At 43.6% G+C, this 12,874-nt stretch overlaps 1 protein-coding gene across 1 annotated transcript in view; it reads right to left on the bottom strand.

The window, feature by feature from the left end:
* Positions 1 to 10,352: 10,352 nt before the first annotated feature.
* The window catches only part of ACER3 (alkaline ceramidase 3), a 77,087-nt gene continuing 74,565 nt past the window's right edge, over positions 10,353 to 12,874 (bottom strand). The window contains exon 11 of the mRNA XM_032771517.2: positions 10,353 to 12,852. Within this exon, the coding sequence (XP_032627408.1) occupies positions 12,799 to 12,852 (54 nt within the window). The 3' untranslated portion in view covers positions 10,353 to 12,798. The remainder of the gene's footprint in view (positions 12,853 to 12,874) is intronic.

Below are 12,874 nucleotides of genomic sequence, written 5' to 3' on the forward strand. Positions count from 1 at the left end.
AGGCAGGTAAATCAAAGGAGAAACTTTTGTGATCCGAGCATCTCTGGTCACAATGGGCTTAACATGGTGTGTTTTCAAATATTTTTGGTCATTTTAAAGTCTCCCCTTGTGTTTCTCACTCACTGATCCGGGATGTTAAATAGTGTATTTCAAATAGAGATGGCAAGATCAGGGGCAGATTCAGATCTGAACTCGGGGGGTATCTGGATTTGGGGTCCTGCTGTTACCCAATATAATAATGGACCTTAGGTCAGACTGGAATCCAAGCATTCCCAAGAGTTACTTAGGGGTGGTGGAAAGGCCAGAGCCAGCTTTTATTTTCAAACACTGCAGGTCACTTTTTAGAAAGTGACCTGCAGCAATATTTTAAAAATTGGGTTCAGGCCCTTTTTTTTTTTTTTTTTTTTTTTTCTACTGTGGACAAAAGGGAAAAAAAAGACCTGAATGGTATTTAAGGGTCTTCTCACTGTGCATTTTGTCTACACACATGTTTTTTGCACTGGTATAGCTCTGTTGGTTAGGGAGTTGATTTTTCCTGCACAAGAATAGCTCTCCTGGCATTAAGCACCTTTATACCAATATAATTGTGTTTACACTAGGTGAGGTTGTACCCTTTAACTAGACAAGTATAGTTAAATTGTGTGTGGAGACAAACCCTTAGAAATATCAACTGTGTCAACTTCTGTCTCCTAGGGACCTATGTGAAAGCTTTTGCTAAAGGGCCAGTGGGAGAGGGTATCTCAGAGCACCTTTTCTGAGGGCTCTTAGATCTGCATTGAAGAGACATAGATATGAATCTACATCATAGACGTTCCTTTTCCAAAATGTTAATCAGGCAGATAAAGTGAAATCGCTGCTAGCAGCATCCCGAAGTGGGGTTAGTTTTGAAGAAGTCGATCTAAAAATCCCCTCTCTGAATAGCTCAGCTTTCAGGCTCTCAGCTTTTGCTTAGGGTGACCAGACAGCAAATGTGAAAAATCGGGACCGGAGGTGGGGGGTAATTGGAGACTATAAGAAAAAGACCCAAAAATCGGGACCGTCCCTATAAAATCAGGACATCTGGTCACTCTACTCTCGCTATCACTTCACTAGTCCTCTAATCAGAGTCTCCCAGCCAAGACAGGACCCCATTTCTCATGTAAAAAACAAGCAGCAAATCTGGTGTTTAACAATCCGATTAATCGTGATCTATTTTTTATCACAATTTTTTTTTGAGTTAATCTCGTGAGTTAACTGCGATTAATTGACACCCCTAGTATTATTTACATTCAGAATAAGGAGCCAGTTGCCAGGGCAGGCCAACAGGGATACACAGTCCAAACCCAGGTCAAGTTTTTATTGGAGGGTAGAAAAAAGTGCAATAGTTAGTACTGCTTCTCTTTCTGTTTTAGTTTCCCACATCTCTGCAACTTTCCATTTCCACATACAAGCACAAGTCCCCACCTTCCATGAGAATAGCTGCGCTTGCAGTATTTCCAGTGCCACCGAAATGAGGAAGCTTCGAAAGTCCCACAGAAAAACCTGCTGCCAGACAACTTCCACACCAATGTGATTTAGGAGGTACCTTATCATCTCCCAGCCCTCGCACATTGCTGAGGGCCTCTCTGAAAACATCCGCTCAATGTGCAGCAGCAGTCAAAAAAGTGAACAGAATGTTGGGAATCGTTAAGAAAGGGATAGATAATGAGAAAGAAAATATCATATTGCCTCTATATAAATCCATGGCATGCCCACATCTTCAATACTGCGTGTAGATGTGGTTGCCCCATCTCAAAAAAGATATATTGGAATTGGAAAGTTCATAGAAAGGCAACAAAAATGATTAGGGGTATGGAAACAGCTTCCATATGAGGAGAGATTAATAAGACTGGGAGTTTTCAGTCTGGAATAGAGATGACTAAGGAGGGATATGATTGAGGTCTAGAAAATCATGACTGGTATGGAGAAAGTAAAAAAGGAAGTGTTATTTACTCATTCTCGTAATACATGAACTAGGGATCACCAAATGAAATTAATAGGCAGCAGGTTTAAAACAAACAAAAGGAAGTATTTTTTCACACAATACGCAGTCCACCTGTGGAACTCCTCGCCAGAGGATATTGTGAATGATAAGACTGTAACAGGGTTAAAAAAAAAACACTAGATAAGTTAATGGAGGATAGGTCTATCAATGACTATTAGCCAGGACTGGCAGGGATGGGGTCCCTAGCCTCTGTTTGTCAGAAGCTGGCGACGGAATGGATCACTTGATGATTACCTGTTCTGTTCATTCCCTCTGAGGCACCTGGCATTGGCTACTGTCGATAAGACAGGATATTGGGCTAGATGGACCTTTGGTCTGACCCAGTATGGCCGTTCTTATGTTCTCAATCCTTCTGGAGACAGGCTGAAAAAGCCTTTCAGTGGAATGGCTCCAGTTGCTGTAGACAGTGTGCAAATAAATGCCTTTCCTTGGGAGTAGAGAACCAAGACAGCATAAGAATGAGGAGGCTGAAGTCTATCTAAAAAGGAAGGTAATATCGCAGTTATCTAAATAAATCTGTCTCATCCCCGTAGTTCCCACAAAAACACTTTACAAGGTTTCATGTAAAGCATACCTGAGTTGTTGCTGGGTGTGTCTCATCCAAGTATCAAAGCCTGCTTAGTTCAAGGTAGTTGTTCTGTGGGCTAAATTTGGACAACTAGGGAAGGTAGTTATAGCAGACACACGCCTGCCAACAGCAATTCCAGGCCCCAGGGCAGAATAGTCAATAGGCCCCTGCTGGTGACCAGTGAGTGGCCGGCAACACTGCTGGGTGCGCTTCCGTTATGGCTGGGGCTTCCCCATGCCCGCCTGGCTGCCTTTGCCGCCGCTGGTACCACCCTGCACACACCTAGGAGCATAGGCGCCAGATTTCCCTGGGAGTGCTTGATTCCCCCCCTCTGTCCTAGGCCTCTTCCCCGAATGCCTCACCTCTTCCCACCCCTGTTCCGCCCCCTCCTCTGAGGGCGCCCTATATACAACTGGTGCCTCCCCATAGTGGGAGAGGCATAATCTAAAGGGCAGGTCACACGTGTCATCCCCCCACTCAGCCCAGGACCACCACACTCCTCCCACTCCATGTTACCTGAGGGGGGGCAGGGCACTGTCCTCCCGCTGCACCTGCCCCCCAAGCCAGTTCTGCCACTCTCCCTGGTGGGCAGGAGCCCAGGTGGGGAGCAGCTTTTAACACCAGCCTCTCCCAGTCACTGCTCTGCAGCACTGCCCAGCAGCTGTCTGAAAGAGCCTAGCTCGGGAGGAGGCCATTCCATGCCCCTAATAATTTTTGTTGACCTTTTATGAACCTTTTCCAATTCCAATATATCTTTTTTGAGATGGGGCGATCACATCTGCACACAGTATTGAAGATGTGGGCATGCCATGGATTTATATAGAGGCAATATGATATTTTCTGTCTCATTATCTGCCCTTTGCTTAATGATTCCCAACGTTCTGGTTGCTTTTTTGACTGCTGCTGCACATTGAGCGGATGTTTTCAGAGAGGCCCTCAGTAATATGCGAGGGTCGGGAGAAGATAAGGTACTTCCTAAATCACATTGGTGTAGAGGTTGTCTGGCAGCAGGTTTTTCTGCGGGACTTTCGAAGCTTCCTCATTTTGGTGGCACTGGAAATACTGCAAGCGGTAGCTGTTCTCATGGAAGGTGGGGACTTGTGCTTGTATGTGGATGTGACTGTCCAACCCACACACACAGGGCCCAGGGAGCCCGGGGGGAAGGTCCTTGGACCAGGGCAGGTGCAACACACACCCACCCACCACCCACCCCCTCCCCGGGGATTTCCTGGCTTCCAGAGACAAAGTCCCCCTTCCCATCACTACGGAGGTGCCCTTGGGACCAACCAGGGCAGTAGCTGCCCCACCCCCAACCAAAGGGGGGATTTTGTGGGGATCTCAGCCCAGGGCTCCCCAGTTTTGGCTCGAGCCCAGGCCGGGTGCTCCTCCCCTCACTTAGCACTTACCTGCTCTGCCTCACGCCCAGCGCTTCTCGCCTTAGCAGGCCCCGGAAGTGACGCACCCGCTGTACGCCAGACAGGGGGAGCGGGAGACGGAGACAGGTGTGGTTCTGGCCGTTATGGCGGTTGGAGCACACGGCTATGAAGCAGGGCCCTCCTCAGGCAGGGGGTGAACCCAGCAGCCCCACCCCGCTGCTTGCCTGCGGGCCGCACAGTGAGCCCACGGCAGCCGCATGTTGTGCAGCCAGACCTGGTCTAGCCCTTTTGCCAAGGCTTACCATAAAAGCTTACTCCACTCCTTGGCTTCTCACTGTCTCTTGGCCTCTGCCAGAAGCTCCCTTCTTGGGAGAAGATCCCAAGACTCTCTCTCCTCTAGACCTCCTGCCTCCCTTCTATTGCCCTGAAATCCTTCATTAGCACTGCCATCCCAGCTCCTCCCCACTGGGCCTGGCCCACCCCCAGGTGCCCAAACTGCTCTCTGGCTCCAGTAACTCTCTGCCAGTGTGGGGTACGTACCACTGTAGTCCAGTAAAGGGGAGGGAGGTATAGAAATACCTTTACAAGTATATCTACATAGAGTCATTTCCTTTCCATGATCGCTGTTCAACTGGACTGCACACTTTTGGGTCTTAAAAGCTAGGGTTGGCATTAATGTAAACAATACAACTTCCCAGGGCTACCCCCAATATCAGTGAAAGTCTGACTGTGCTGTTACCTTCTATCCCCACCCCCAGTTCTAGGTATCTCTAATGCAGGGGAAGTCAGCAGATGGACTGCGGGCCAAATCTGGACCGCCAGACACTTTTGAACCAGACCCCACAGTTTTTATTTACTAATTATTATTTTTGCAATATTTTCTCTGGAGTCTGGACCCCGACTACACCTTCATCAAGAAATTTGGACCTTGACAAAAAATAATTGACTACCCCTGCAATGGTTGAGACTCACAGAGGCATTTTAAGTAAGTCTTCAATTGCATACCTAGGGCCTGGAGGAACCAGCTCGGCATTTTCAAAGGAGGTGGAGGTTTGAGGTTTTCAGCCTTGAAGCAAGGTGGAGGCTCCCTTTTTGCTAAGACTTTGTTGCATGGCTCAGAACTAAGGTACTGGCTTTTCTCATTCCTTTCCTGGCAGGGCACTGGTTGAGTGGAAGGAGGTTAATATTGCTGCTTATATGGACAGCTGCAAACTGATTTATCCTAATATTGCTACATTGGACATAAGCTGTTAATAGGGAGAGTTTCAGAAACAGTTAATAGATTTAGGAGCACAAGTCCCATTGATTTTCAATGGGACTTTTGTTTCTGGCCACTAAAAAGCTCTCCTTCTAACATAGTAATTTTATAATGTTATTTGTTTTAAAAAAATTACACTGAACTCAAATCAATGGAATGCCAAACCTTTTGGCCCTGCTGAATTGCATATCCAAGCTCAGATTCCTGTTCTGTGCTTTTAAAACAGAGGCATGTATCCTTAAATATTAAAGAGCATTGACGAAATCATCCTTTCAGATGACTGATTTATCTAGCTCAGTGCCCTATAAAAACAGGAAAACATTACAAAAAGTCTTATTTAAAACAAAATTCTTTAATAATGTTAACTATAAAGACACTTAGTACTTGAATGCAGCATGGATAATAGATTAAATACATTATTACTTAAATATCTCAAAGCTGATGTGTTTTGCAAAACAAAAAAAGGGTTGGCGCACATACGCCCAGGGTTAGTTGCCAGTTGTTTCCATATGAAGATTGAGTGCAGTATATCAAAATATTTACTAAACATTTCTTAGCACAACTGCTATTACATATAGTCAACCCCTATTTATATATTTTTGGTCACAGTGAATTCATCTGCAACAATATCTTGAATTGGAAAACAAAGATTACGCTAAAACAAAATAGTGTTGATGTTAGAAAGTTTGGTCATATAACACATTGGCTATTCCATGTCCATAGACAGGTTATCTTCTAAACAGTAAACAATGCATTATCAGTGCATTAAACTGGGTTCAACAGAGTCAACATCAATTGGACAGAACATGAGACCAGCAGTAACCAAATCACTCTATGTGCCTAGAATTTCCCTTCCCTCAGCCCTGGGAGCAATACTGTGCATGGTCAAACACTGGAGCAAAATTCTGTTGCAAGACATTGACTGAGGCCTCAATTCAGCAAAGCATTTAAGCCAGTGGTCCCCAACCTTTTTCGTCTGGCAGGCGCCAGGCGAGCCATGGAGGACCGTGGCAGCAGACGAACATCTGCTGAAATTCCGCCAAGTGGCAATGTCAATAGGTGTTGCCGCCGAAAAGTAGTGTCATCCAGAGGCGCTGCTGCTGAAAATCGGTGGCAACGCCTCTGGATGATGCAGCTTGTCGGCGGCATTTTGGTGGATGCTCATCCACAGGCCAGTATGCAGGAGCACTTAGACCCCCCGGCGACACCTTGGCACACATGGGCACTGCATTGGGGATCCCTGATTTAAGCACATGCAAAAGTCTATTCCTATTCAGCACAGCATTTAAGCACATCCTTAAGTCTCATTCAGTGGGACTTCGTATGCTTCAAAGTTTTGTAAAAGAGGGATGGACTTAAGCATAATTTTAAGAATGGTCTTAAGTGCTTTGTTTAACTACAGCCAGATTCATGACATGCCAGATAATCAAATGGGTCATTAAACTTTCACTTGCAAAATCTCATCAATGCATTCTCAAGATAGGTAACTACCTGATTTGTGCTCAACAACTGTGGGATTCTGTGTGCAAAAAATGTGCAGGTGCCGATTTAGAGGCCTGTACAAATTTGACTCAGTTCAGTTTGTAATTGAAACTGAACTGAGTTTCAATTACAAACTGCAAAGTAATACAACTGAGTAATACAAACTGCAAAACGGCAATTACAGATTTGTAATTGAAAGTAGTTAAATGGTTCCACCAAGTGAAAACAGAGATTTTCAGAGCCAGCTAGGGGATTTAGGCCCCAATTTTATAACTGATAGCCTGCCAACGCTTGTGCCTGCCTGGAACTCCCAAGAAGCCAACGAGACTCTCCATGGGAGCAGCAGTCCACTCAGGTGTTGTCAAACAGCAGGTTCAGGAGTGAATTAGCCACAGAACTCTCATTGAAATAAATGTGGGCTGTGTGGTTAAGTCCCCTGGTTGGCTTTCAAAATCTCAGCTGATTCATAGTACGATAATAAGAGATGGATGGAAACTATGCTTATTGTGCTAGTTGAGGAATAAGGCAGAAAAAGGCTGGATAATGCAGTACTGCATATTTCTGGAGGTCCACTAAAAAACACCATTTGAATTCTGCATTATAGGATTTTTTTTTTTGTAATAGCTAAATAATCATGTAACAAAACCCACCACCCTTTGGGATCTTGCCCACACTATCAAAAAACAAAACAATATAATTTCATGCTCGGAGAACATGGTGACTGAGAAAAATCAGGCACTTAGCAGCATCAGCTAATTGTATGTAGTTTTGCATGCTCAATGACAAAAAACACTTTAAAATGTAACTGTGTCATTACATTATCGGATTTTCAAAAGCAAAGAAAGTAGAGAACATCCCTGACATGCAAGAAACATTTTTGTTCATGTACAGAATAATCCATGCTATATTCCATCCATGTCAAGGTACACTGTACTATCCAATATATTGCATAAAATATTCTGTCCACAATACCGCTATAGCAAATAATTCAGAATCAATATTAAAAGTTAAGCATATAGGCTTCAAAACATTCAAGCATATTACACACAGGTGTCTAAAGTGCAGTTATCAGGAAAAGTGACTAAAACTGATGCTATGGGATTCTCTGTTTATTCTCTCGTTGACTCCAGTGAAGATTTACTATGTTCTCCTGCCTTCCATCAGTAAATGTTTCTCCAGTTAGAATTTTTCTTCTACAGCTATACTGGTTTTGGAGCATTAACCAAAACTGTATATTTAAACCGTGGTCCTGCAATTTACACAATGCAGGTGCAGCTCCACTAAAATCAAGAGATTGCTTTGTCTGCATATTGTCAATTGTAAGATCAGGCCTTAATGTTTGCAAAATAAATAAGGTCTGACTCTCAGAACCACCAAGCTGTTGAGGAAGAGTGTCCTGACTTAGTCACTTCCTGAGCAATCACTATAATTTAAGAAAAAAATCTTCCAGTATGAAGTGTTCCTCCTGGCCATTCATCTTCTGCCATCAGATGCCAAAAATATGATATAAATTGATTTTAAAATCACTAATGGATAAAATGCATCTAATAAACATTAGTGATTGCTACCCAACTGCTGAATCCACAGTAAACAAGGTAGGTAGGTGTCAAAAACACTGAGGGTAGTGGAAACTGCTGGAGTGCCTAGCGTGTTTGAAAGTCAAGCCACTTGTTAAGGTGCCTAAACATGGAGCAGGTTTAGGCTTGTATTTTTGAGAATCTTGGCTGGTAGCATTAGCCTCCCCACTTTTAATTTTATGTCTGATAAATGTAACCAGCTGTTGGGAACTAGATGTTGCAAGCAAGCAAAGCCAAATAAAAAGAAAAAAAAATCAAGTAGCTTTGAACTTCTCCTTTAACATAACTCCTGCCATGGAGTTAAGCCACCTAAAGGTAATATAAATGCACAGATATGTTGGCAAGCAGGTTTAAATTCAGATATCTAGAATTAAGGCCTTGAACCAGAGGTCTTTCTGTTCATAACACCCACTAAAAAAGTCAGTCAAATTTGAGTGCAGATGAATAGGATCAAGTGTATAACCAGAAAGCCTCTGATAGGTATCTAACAAGTCCACTTACCTAGAGTGAATATATTCAGCCATAGATTAGTTCAATACTTTACAATCCTGCTAGTGTTGCAAGGTCTGAGTTAGGCTACTTGTCCTTATCTTTGCATCCTTAAATTAAGGGCACTGATAGTGTGCAATATACATGATAGAGGTAGATGGCAAGTGATAATTTTATTGCATAGTCCAAATTCTAACTCTATGGTGCTTTTAAAATGATCAGTTTGTTCTAAACACTTGCTGGTCATGCTGGTGTTAGAACTGAAAGAAGAAACAACATTTTCTCTCCCATAAGGAAGAATTCTGGAGATAACTAATACTGTTAGCCAACTTGAATTTCTGCTCTCAAGTAAGATGTAGGTGAGATTCCTCCTTGCTGGTAGGTCTGAATCTTTCACATCCTATACTTGCTGCAAAAGCACTTTTCATTGTTGAGCTGCACCTGAAAAATCCTGACTCCTGATGTATGGATGAAAGTGTGGCGTTGATTTTTATTGTCAGAGGTTAAATGTCCTAATGTCCCTAAGGCAGAGGTTCTCAGACCGTGGATCTGTGAAACACATGCCGATGGTCCACTGGGGAATTGATTGGTCACATGGTAAAGGCCCTCCTGGTTTTTCATAGATCTTTTTAAGGTCAGAAGTGACCAGTATGATCATCTAACCTGACCTCTAGCATGATACAGGCCGCAGAGTGAAAGTTTCCAATCTTTAAATTGCATCAAAATACACTTGCTACTTTGCAAATGTTACTTTTCCACGGACGTAACAGCCACAGAGGTGTAGTGAGCTCACAAATGGGAAGGGAAGATGGTCCATGTGACAGTCTTGTCAGCTGTAGCCCACTCTAAAAGTTTGAGATCTGCTGCTCTATGGATGTGTCTACACTTCAGGTGCTACAGCGACATAAGTACAGCTCTGCAGCTATGCTGCTGTAGTGCCATAGTGTAGATGCTACAGCGACAGAAGAGGTTTTTCCATCACTGCAGTAAATCCACCACCCCTCTGAGAGGCAGGTCAATCTAGCGGTGTCTATACTGGGGCTTAGGTTGGCTTAACTACATCTCTTGGGGTGAGAGTTTTTCACACCCCTGTGCGATGTAGCTAAGTTTTAGGTGTACACCAGGTTCCAAAAAATAAATACCTCTTTGATCTGCTTGGTCTCACAAGGAATATAAACATGGAGCAATGTAACAGATACCAAACTACCGTGTAAAGAACGTGTGCGTACATCTATTTTTCAAGCAGCTGAACAAGACTGTCTAGGTGTCATGTTTGAAATAAGAATATAAAAAGTTTATTCTGTCCTGACATTTTCAATAGGACTTACAATTTGTAAGGTAGTGCTTCCCAACACATCTATCACTTTAGATGACTATTTGTAGTTAGAGGCTTACACATCTCAGTTACATTCTTTATGTAGTGGCAATGTCTTGAAGAGAGGCTCTTGGGGAAAAGTGTGTGTTTTGGCTACTTAAAGTGAAAGAATAAGCCACCCTGCAAAACATTAAGCTAAAAACAGAAACCCCAAAACTGTTTTTACATTTTTGAGCAAAAAGAAAAATCAAACAGAAGCAAACCGACAAGAGATGTTAACACTTATTTGACATCCCAACAAATGAATTTTACATGATCTGAAAAGGAATGTGCTACCTTGCTTCTCACAAGCACATAGGCTGATGAGCAAGTTTTTTGAAACACATCTTACACAAGCACAGAGACATCTCTTCATCGGCAAATTGGCTCTTAGCACATGGCAGTGACTGCACATACACAGGTAAGTCCTGAAAATACATAACCCCCCCCCCTCCCCCCGACTCTGCAACAAGAATAAGGCCATTGGAAAAAAAATGTTTTTAAAAAAATATTAAGTAGCCAGGAGGCCATCAGTGACTGTTGATATGTTCTGCATGCTGCAGATATAAAGCAGAACTGCTGCAATGGGATGGTGCTTCTGGCCCTAACTCAGCAAAGCATGTGCTCGACTCCCATTTGTGGTAGAGGTGACTAAAAAGATCCAGAAGTCCTGCTCTTCAAGGGCACGGCACAGGCTTGCTTTGGGGCGTTTGGGGGGCAGGGGGAAGAGGCACCCTCTTTAGCTGTATTTTGGAAACAGACTGCAAAGCTCTTCTCAGAAACTATTTTTTCCAGATAATTAAGGCGCTCAATTCAGGAAAGCCCATGCTTAATTCCCATTGACTTCAATGGGACTAAACACGCTTCCTGAATAGAGATGAGTTCCTGACTAGTGACTTCAGCCCTGTTTAAGTTGCAGATCTATCAGATAATGTTTACCCAGACTGCAAGCTAGCTGTCAACTGCTAGTCAAACCACCATTTAAAGATTCACATACTGATAGTGGTACTGTAGAAGGCCTCTAAAGCGTGTGGGTAAATTGCAAACACTAAGAAAAAGATAATTTTGGTTAGTATTGATTGTACATTACAGATCTAGTCTTATCTTTGAAGAGGTAAAACAAAAACAAAAAAAGTTACACGGCCAAGACGTTGCAGATCTTTGAAGCAGCTTTATAGGTGCCCTAGCCCCATTCTACCCCTTCCCCCAAGGCCACACCCTCGCTCCTTCCCCTCTCTCCCAGAGCTTCCTGCATGCCGCAGAACAGCTGATCTGTGGCAGGCAGACGGCACTGGGAAGGAGGGGGAGAAGTTGATCAGCAGGGTTGCTGGCAAGGGGTGGGGAGAGCTGGCTGCCCGTTTTTTCCATGGGTGCTCCAGCCCTGGACACCCATGAAGTCAGCACCTATGACCACAGCTACTGCTGCTCGTTGGGGGTGGTTTAATTATGACGATGGGCGAGCTCTCTCCCGTTGCCATAGAGCGGCTGCACAGGAGCTCTTAGTATAGTGCAGCTGCATTGGTACAGCAGTACTGCTGTAAGGTCTCTAGCGTAGACATCGCCTCAGAGTGCTGTCAATTCTGCTGAGGAGACCAAAAGTCTGGTTTTTGTAAGTACTGAGCACCCTTCATTCCAGCTGAAGTCAGTGGGAGTGAAGGATACTTAGCACCTCTGAAAATCCGGTGAATTTTTGTAAGATTGTAAAATATGGCGGGGGGGGGGGGGGGGGAGAGCAAGAGAATTTAAAGCTAGACCAACACGGATATAAACAAGCATTTAAATGAAGTGGCTCTGAATCTGTGAGCATGAATGATCTGCAAAATGAAAGCAAGGTTAGGAAAGGGTGTTCAGTACTTGCTAGGGATATTCAGAATGACCAGAAATGGCCTCCTGGATTTTCACACAAGTTAGAAGGACTTGGGACAGTTGTTAAGTTTCCTCACATAGCAAGAACGTCTAAGTGAGTCTAAACCCCTTTTTAAAGGGCCCTTGAGCCATTTCACTGGTGCGCCCTATCCCCAGGCACTGCTGGAAAACACTCCCAATGGGTCCCGCATCCTCAAAAGAAAATGGAAGCCTGACTTAATTTAATACAATCTCTCTACGCATCCCACTCCCTTGACTTACTGCAAACAGCAACATATAAGCATGGTAAAAGAGAGCCCTAATTAATTATATACCTCACTAAACTGTATAAAGGTGCAAGCCTGAATTAGTTCAGAAGGATTCAATTCACGACAGGCCCCTGGATGCTTAGACTGGCCATCAGTTGGCCAATGTCTTCATAATTCAGTTACTAATAGTAGTTTAACCACAGACCAGACAGACAACTGAATGAAAACATATGCAACCCATTTCAAAAAATGGTAAGGTTTCTGTGACCAGCACAAAATATTAGCCCAGTATCTTCAGCTATACAACATATACACAAAAAATATTGTGTCTTAATTTTGTTTTAACACCTTAACAATAAAACTGTTCTAAACATTATTCCCATAATGTGCCGACTCTTCACTCTGTGTTGTGTCTGGCAATACCAGTAATACAGAGAAGTCGATTTCCTGCTACACAACCCTTGAGCTGATGCATAATTTTGCCACATCAGTGTCAACAGCTGTGGAATTTCTTTGTTCAGCCAGTGGTCACACTTGGTTGGTTGGAGCTCTCACAGTTAGTGCTTCTTGGGGGGTTCCACAAGGAGAATAGGCCATATTCCAAAAACAAACTGAAAAGAAAAGGGGGAAACA

This window comes from Chelonoidis abingdonii, chromosome 1, assembly GCF_003597395.2.
Source record: "Chelonoidis abingdonii isolate Lonesome George chromosome 1, CheloAbing_2.0, whole genome shotgun sequence".
NCBI classification, from domain to species: domain Eukaryota; kingdom Metazoa; phylum Chordata; order Testudines; family Testudinidae; genus Chelonoidis; species Chelonoidis abingdonii.